The sequence below is a fragment of the Magallana gigas genome, chromosome 7 (genome assembly GCF_963853765.1).
Source record: "Magallana gigas chromosome 7, xbMagGiga1.1, whole genome shotgun sequence".
NCBI lineage: Eukaryota > Metazoa > Mollusca > Bivalvia > Ostreida > Ostreidae > Magallana > Magallana gigas.
In genome coordinates this window covers 35,030,939-35,038,303 of record NC_088859.1, presented here as the reverse complement: position 1 = coordinate 35,038,303, position 7,365 = coordinate 35,030,939, and the positions used below count along the sequence as shown (strand labels likewise).

Sequence of the window (7,365 nt, the reverse complement as noted above, 5' to 3'; positions counted from 1 at the left end):
GTCCCGGAATATTCATAGGTCATACAATAAAACAGATTGCTTTCTTATTTCGAATAATTATTTTATGTAATAGTACAGTATTCTGCTAGCTTAAGGACGTTGGGTCCTGCGATCAAAAGTCTTAAAGTTTTTTTTTAAAGTATTTTTTGAATATCTACACACATATCTAAACCAAAATTCAAAACAAAATTTTGGGGTCTATATGCTCCTTTCGGTGCTACGGTGTATTTAATATGACCTTTCTGCACTGAAAGTGCAAATTGCACATAAATCGCTTTTCCCTCTATATTTTTTTTATCGAAATGAACCATGGTATCAAATACAAACTTACATTATTTAGAATTAATAAAATTAAAATTATCATAATGAAAGAGTTTGCAAATTCTTCACCTTATTGATATTTTGACCTTTTTGCACTGAAAAAAATTACTATTTTTATTCATAAACGATTCAACGTGCAATTAAATAATTTAAAAGTCTCAAACTTTTCTCAAATTATGACAGACTTGTCAAAAGAAACTTAAATATTCAGAAAATAAAACCAAAAGTATGGGTCTATAATGTAAATATTGAGGTATGGCATGAAATAAGCTAATTTTAGGGGAAAATTAGAGTTGATTTTTTCTTTACTTTTATGAAATATCACTTAAACATGCCAATATATGTCGATAGAAATATTGAAATATTGTAACGGGTAACACAACGAATTGTTACATGCGCGTAAATTATGCACGTACGGTTCGCCGTAGAATTCACTTTATTTCTATAAAAAAGCAGTAAAATTTTATTTAAGAATGAGACATTCAGTATAATAAAATAAATAGTGCCTGTAAGGGAGGGTAACTGTTGAAATTGACACCCCTCGAAAACTATTGTCAACCTCCGCTTCGCGTCGGTTAACAATGGGTTTCCTCAGGGTGCCAATTTCAACAGTTACCCTCCCAAACAGGCACTATTTATGTAATACTGACCACAGCCAGAATATATATATATATATATATATATATATATATATATATATATATATATATATATATATATATATATATATATATATATACTTTCACTTCCGAATTGAAGTAGGGGTTTGCTTTTATAGTCAGCCAACAGCAAATATCGCAGACATGTGAGACTGTGCTTGCCTTTCTCTTTATAGGGGCCTAACGTTATATTTTTAGTTATGATTTTTATTATGTTTTGCCAACTTATAAAAAACTTGGTACAGCAGTATGGAGTGATATACTTTACTTTAATATTGCAACAATAGAGCACGAGATCTTGAAAAAAAAAGCATGCAACGTTAACGTTAGGAAAATAGAAAAAGACTATAAAAGCAGACGATAGCGGAAGTTGATGTACAGTAATCACGTGATATTTGACAACATGGCCGAGGAAGAGGAAAGCTTGGAAATAATTTTAAGTACGTTCTGTGCAAAACGTTTCTATGAATTTAAAGTCGTCTTCTTATATTGTTAACAAATATGTTTGAAGTTATCGATGGTTTTAGCATAAGTATGTTGATAAACACTGACTCGACAACAGTCAGTGGACCAAAACGACAAACCCTATCTTGACAGTGATGACGATGCGAACTAACGTTGAACAGGTCCGATGTAATCTCTAGATATACCTACATAGAATTTACCTTCAAAACTTGATAAAGCAATTCAATATAGCATAATAAAGCTTCACAAAATCGATGTTTGAAAGGAATATGGAAAATGTCGCAAGTTTGTGTCAGACTACTGTTATCTGTGGGGCTAACTATGATTATAAAGACCCCTTCACAATATCTGCGGTACTGCTCTCTTTCAGGGCAGATTGATATACTCTGCCAAAGTTATAGTATGTAGATAATTATATGACGTAAATGAAAAAAAATTGACGTTACGTCATATTTCACCGAACTATGTCATTTTGCCCTGCAAAATAGCAGTACCGCAATTACCGGGAAAGAGTCTATTGCTATAATATTATATATGCATTATTGTAGTACACAGATTCATCAACTTGTCCACATGCTACCAAATTTGAAGCAGAGAAGAATTCTAAATGATACATTTTTTCACTATGCCAGTAGTGGTGATTCAACATACTCATACAGATTACAAAGATCTTAATTACCACTGTCAAACTTTATAGTTAAAGCTCGGAATGGTCAAAATAAGAGTATATCTGAATTTTGCTACCCATTGACTTTGGAATTCATTTAAAACCTGTAAAGCCAAGTTCATTGAAATGCAATTATCTAAATTTTCTTTGTTACAATGCAGACTCTGCTACAAATCCAGTAAATAGAGATGAAGACTGGGAAACAATTACAAAATTCTGTGAACAAGTTAACAAGGAGTTGGAGGGGCCACAAATAGCTATTCGTCTTCTTGCACACAAAATACAGTCACCACAAGAGAGGGAGGCACTGTATGCTCTAGCAGTAAGCTTTAATTTCTTCCATGTACTACAAACCTTGTATTATATGTGGTATCTTTTATTTTCAGTAAATAGCAAGCAACCTCTATTTATCTATACTGCCAAGCAGAGGTTTTTTTCCTTCAAATTTCAGTCGTTATATGCTGACTTTTAAAGAGTTTATCGTATCTGTCAGGATGACATAACTTTTTTTGTCAACTTTCATTCAATCTAGTACTTACATGTACGGGTACATGTACATAGCAGTGGGTTGAGAGGGATGTGAATAATTTTTGCTACAAAAGTGACTGTCTAAAAATACTGGATAGAAGGATTTATTGATATAATTGAAATAATGGAGTTTTATTTTCATTGCAGACTGTAGAAGCATGTGTGAAGAATTGTGGGAGGCGATTTCATTGCGAAGTTGGAAAATTTAGGTTTTTAAATGAAATGATAAAAGTGGTGTCACCCAAGGTGAATATTCATTCTTAACAATGTACATGTATTAACATGCAAAACATTCCTTTACTATAGTAACTTCAGTGTGATACTAAGAAGTCATGATTCATATTTTTTCTTTATTAGCAACTGATATCTTTTGTATTTTTTTTTAATCACATTTGAATTTCCAATTTTTGATACTAAGTAGAATACCAATATAAAGACGCTAATTTGTACTAAATTTACTTAATTTCTATTTTCAATCAGTATTTGGGAAATAAAACTTCTGAAAAAGTGAAGAAAAAATGTATAGAACTTATGTACAGTTGGAGTAGGGGCTTACCACATGAAAACAAAGTTTTAGAAGCATACAAAATGTTGAAACAGCAAGGCATTGTGAAAGAGGACCCAGACTATATTGACAAGGTAATAATTTGAAAGCTAAGTTGTTTGTTAAATTTTAAGTGTGAAAATTTTAAATTTTGGATTTGCTCTAACATATAGAGGTTAGCTCAATTTGAATTTGAAGAGATATTTTTTTAATTGTCTTCAAGTTGGATCTTAAAGGATTTAGGATAATTGTATAATAGAGTGAAATTATTACTTTTTTAGGATTCAGAAATTGTGAGTAAACTACATGTAGACATGTACAATGACTAATATTTGTTTTCAATATGTGGTGGGAAAAATCTAACAAAGCTAAATAATTACCAAATATAACCGTTGATTAATCCAAAACATACAAACAAAACTCTACTTCCCATTAAAAAAAACTGCCTATGTACAAAAACTGTTCTGGAAATAAATTTTGAGTGGTTTTTTTTCCTGTAGAAGTTGGACATTTTCCCATTACCTAAACCCAGGATGGCAACTTTTGAAGACGAGGAAAAAGCCAAGGTGAGGCCAAGATACTATGTAGATCAAAATGGACATTGTCTTATATACATTGTATCTTTAAATTTAAGTGCACTGCACATGTAGGTTAATCGCTGTACATAATGTATATTGTTGCAGTGAATTAAATTTAATGCTATTTTGTTTTGTTTCAGCTTCTTGCAAAATTACTACAAAGCAAAAACCCTCAAGATCTACAAGCTGCCAACAGATTGATAAAAAACATGGTGAAACAGGTTTGTTCAATAACTACATGTACTCTTTTATGTGATTTTTTGCACTATACATGTAATATGTTTTACATGTACATATAAGAATGATATACTGTACATTTTTGCATGTAGCTTTAAGCTCTTATTGAATTGAAGGATGTAGACAAAATGGAGAGAACATCTCGCAGAATAAATGAATTGGAACAAATTAACAATAATACAAAGTTACTGATGGAGATGTTAGACCACTATTCTCCAGAATCCTCATCAAAAGCAGACTTAGATATGATGAAGGTTAGAATACTTAGATGAAATGATACTAAATAAATATCATTTGTTTCCAGCTTCATGAATGGTTAATGGTACATATTGATGTTGGTTATGGCTCAAAGTGACATTAACAGTTGTATTATTGATTTAATCAGATGTGAAGTTTGGGATAAATTTCAAGGGGATATGGATTATGTCAATTGAAAAGGATAAAGGATGTTTTACTGGTTCTATAGACATAGCTGTGTTTGTTCTGACTTTTTTCTTTGACTTACAGGAGTTGTATGATAGTTTAGAGAAACTGAGACCAAATTTATTTCGCCTTGCAAGTGATACAGATGAAAAAGACAATGAGGCAATAAGTATGTTTTGGTTTATTGTGACTTATTCATAATCTACTTTAAATAGGGTCAGTGAGTGTTTTTGGGTAGGAAAAGATAAATTCTATTGGCAAAACTTTTTTTAATCATATGTTGTATGGTAGGACCATTGAGGAGAGCACAGCATAAGTCATTCTGCTAAAAATTACAAAATGGATACATTTATAACATGATAAAAAAAAATGGAATAAAATAAAATAATTTTTTTTTTATTTATAAATTCTAAATTATAAATCTGATGCTACAGTTTATAAGCATTAGTCACGGTATTTTGATTTACACGTATTAATGAGGAGAGCTTAGTCAATCATTAGTTGCTTCTCAGATATGATTTCTTCTTGTTTATTTTAATGCAAATAGAACTCTCTCCCCTTTTATGAAGCCATTGTTACATCAGAGTTCATGTTGGTATTTCAGGTTTATTGTCATCTGGTTTTCTTTTTTTTTAAATTTCTCTTAATTAAGAATTAACTACTAACAGCAAAATATTTTAAAATGTAGGTATCTTTTTAATGTTTGAAGTTCTTACAGCGAATTACAGAATACCAGTAGAGTTTTCAATAGCTTGCTAGATTGATCAATAGGGTATTCAATTTGGTCAGCAAGGTATCACATTAGGTTTAAATCTAGGTCATGTGATTACTCAGGTATGACAGCAATAGAGTGAGTTAATCTGGTTAACATTTGCACGTTTTGGGCCTTTTTGTTTCTCTCTGTTATCCTATATTACTGCTATAAAAGTCTGAACTAATTAAGCAGTCAGCACAAAAAAAAATATTAGTGCTGTAAGATGCACCAGAAATCAGGGAACCAAAATGTTTAATGATTTTTTGCAGTGAAAAATACCTCCTTTTTAAAATTATGCTTGTCTCTTTTGTTTGTTTCTTCAGAACTGCCTTTTGAATTACATTTTTTGAAAAACAAAATTCAAATTACTCCAAGCAGAATTGATGCTCTATAGAGTCCAGTGCTGTCCAGGTGAACTTTCTTTTTAAAAGTCTATGAATAGAATAGCTAACAATAGGAGGGAGTGTTCTAGAGGTTTTCTTTGTGTAAAATGAATGGGTTGAGTGCAAAATAAGCATCTGCACATGAGTAACCACAGGACCTAGATTTACAGCGAATTACAGAATACCGGTAGAGTTTTCAATAGCTTGTTGGATTGCTCAATAGGGTATTCAATTTGGTCAGCAAGGTATCACATTAGGTTTAAATCTAGGTCATGTGATAACTCAGGTATGACAGCGATAAAGTGAGTTAATTTAGTAAACATTTGCACATCTGGGCCTTTTTTGTTTCTCCCTGTTGTCCTACATTACTGCTATAAAAGTCTGAACTAATTAAGCAGTCACAGCACAAAAATACTCTTAGTGCTGTATGTTGCACCAGGAATTGGGGAACCAAAATGTCTAATGATTGTTTGAAGGAAAAAAATATCTCCTTAATTCTTAAAGTTATGCTTTTCTCTTTTGTTTGTTTTTTCAGAAATGTCTTTTGAATTACATTTTTTGAAAAACAACATTCAAATTAGAATTGATGCTCTGTAGAATCCAGTGCTGTTCAGGTGAACATTCTTTTTAAAGGTCTATGAATAGAATAGCTAACAATAGGAGAGAGTGTTCTAGAGGTTTTCTTTGTGCCAAATGAATTGGTTGAGTGCAAAATAACAATCTACACTTGGGTAACCACAGGACCTAGATTTAAACCTGATGTGATACCTTGCTGACCAAATTGAATACCCTATTGAGCAATCCAACAAGCTATTGAAAACTCTACCGGTATTCTGTAATTCGCTGTAAACCTGATGTGATACCTTGCTGACCAAATTGAATACCCTATTGAGCAATCCAACAAGCTATTGAAAACTCTACCGGTATTCTGTAATTCGCTGTAAAATTCATTTTTACCTGTTCTCAAGAGAACCTGAAATAGGCAGCCATATGCATTTTACACGGAATTGTGGTTATGATTCTAAAAAAAGAAAATACAGTGTGTCAAAGGGAATAGTAGTTCAAATTTGCTCTTCACCCAGGGTTTTTTTTTCTCAAAATAATATTAAATAATAGAAAAATAAATACATGTATATATATTTTGTTTTGGTTTCAAGAAGTGCATGCAGCATTGAGTTTTAACATGCTATACATTAAGGCGTATTTGTCTGTTTAATAATATTTTAATATTACGTGAAGAATTTAAAATTTATAGTGTCAACTACCTTCAATTGTTAATGCTGTAATGCTGCTGTTGTGAGCAAAGTCATATATGTACATATAATTTGTTTTGAATTTTTTTCCGTGTAGATGAAATATTAAAGAGCAATGATGATGTAATGCAAATTATGGCTCAGTATAAGAAGAAAGTGGGTGACAACCCAAATCAAAATGGTCACACATCTGGTAAGTTTGTGCACATGTGCTACAATCAAATTGTAATAAATATTTCAGGAATTATTGTATATTTTCTTGTGTAAAACTATGTTTGAATAATATTACATTGCATTTTATAAAATTATAAATGCATAATTTTGGAGATATTTTTCATCTACGTGTATTATGATCAAATAATTTATATTTAAAACAAAATAAGAAGTTGATTATGGAATTGAATTTAAATCATTAGACTAAAGAGAATTCTATACATATAATTCCATGCTATATAGATCCAGCTTCTTCATTACTTGACCTGGCAGGGCAGTCTCTCTCCTTACACCCTCCTACACAGACCAAAGACCCGAGCACTGAAATCCTTGATGAAGA

The 7,365-nt window shown here is 31.4% G+C and overlaps 1 protein-coding gene across 5 annotated transcripts in view; it reads left to right on the top strand.

Annotated features, from left to right (window-relative positions):
- Nucleotides 1-1,290: 1,290 nt before the first annotated feature.
- LOC105335967 (ADP-ribosylation factor-binding protein GGA1) overlaps nucleotides 1,291-7,365 on the top strand; it is a 13,733-nt gene continuing 7,658 nt past the window's right edge. For 2 of the 5 annotated variants that reach the window (XM_034458116.2, XM_034458115.2), the window contains exons 1-11: nucleotides 1,291-1,420; nucleotides 2,274-2,434; nucleotides 2,788-2,886; nucleotides 3,121-3,279; nucleotides 3,466-3,477; nucleotides 3,685-3,750; nucleotides 3,903-3,983; nucleotides 4,116-4,253; nucleotides 4,507-4,591; nucleotides 6,910-7,005; nucleotides 7,269-7,365. The exon at nucleotides 7,269-7,365 is cut by the window's right edge and continues 14 nt beyond it. In XM_034458116.2, the coding sequence (XP_034314007.2) occupies nucleotides 1,354-1,420; nucleotides 2,274-2,434; nucleotides 2,788-2,886; nucleotides 3,121-3,279; nucleotides 3,466-3,477; nucleotides 3,685-3,750; nucleotides 3,903-3,983; nucleotides 4,116-4,253; nucleotides 4,507-4,591; nucleotides 6,910-7,005; nucleotides 7,269-7,365 (1,061 nt within the window). In that variant the 5' untranslated portion in view covers nucleotides 1,291-1,353. The remainder of the gene's footprint in view (nucleotides 1,421-2,273; nucleotides 2,435-2,787; nucleotides 2,887-3,120; nucleotides 3,280-3,465; nucleotides 3,478-3,684; nucleotides 3,751-3,902; nucleotides 3,984-4,115; nucleotides 4,254-4,506; nucleotides 4,592-6,909; nucleotides 7,006-7,268) is intronic. The other 3 variants (XM_034458119.2, XM_034458118.2, XM_034458117.2) reach the window with 2 other exon arrangements.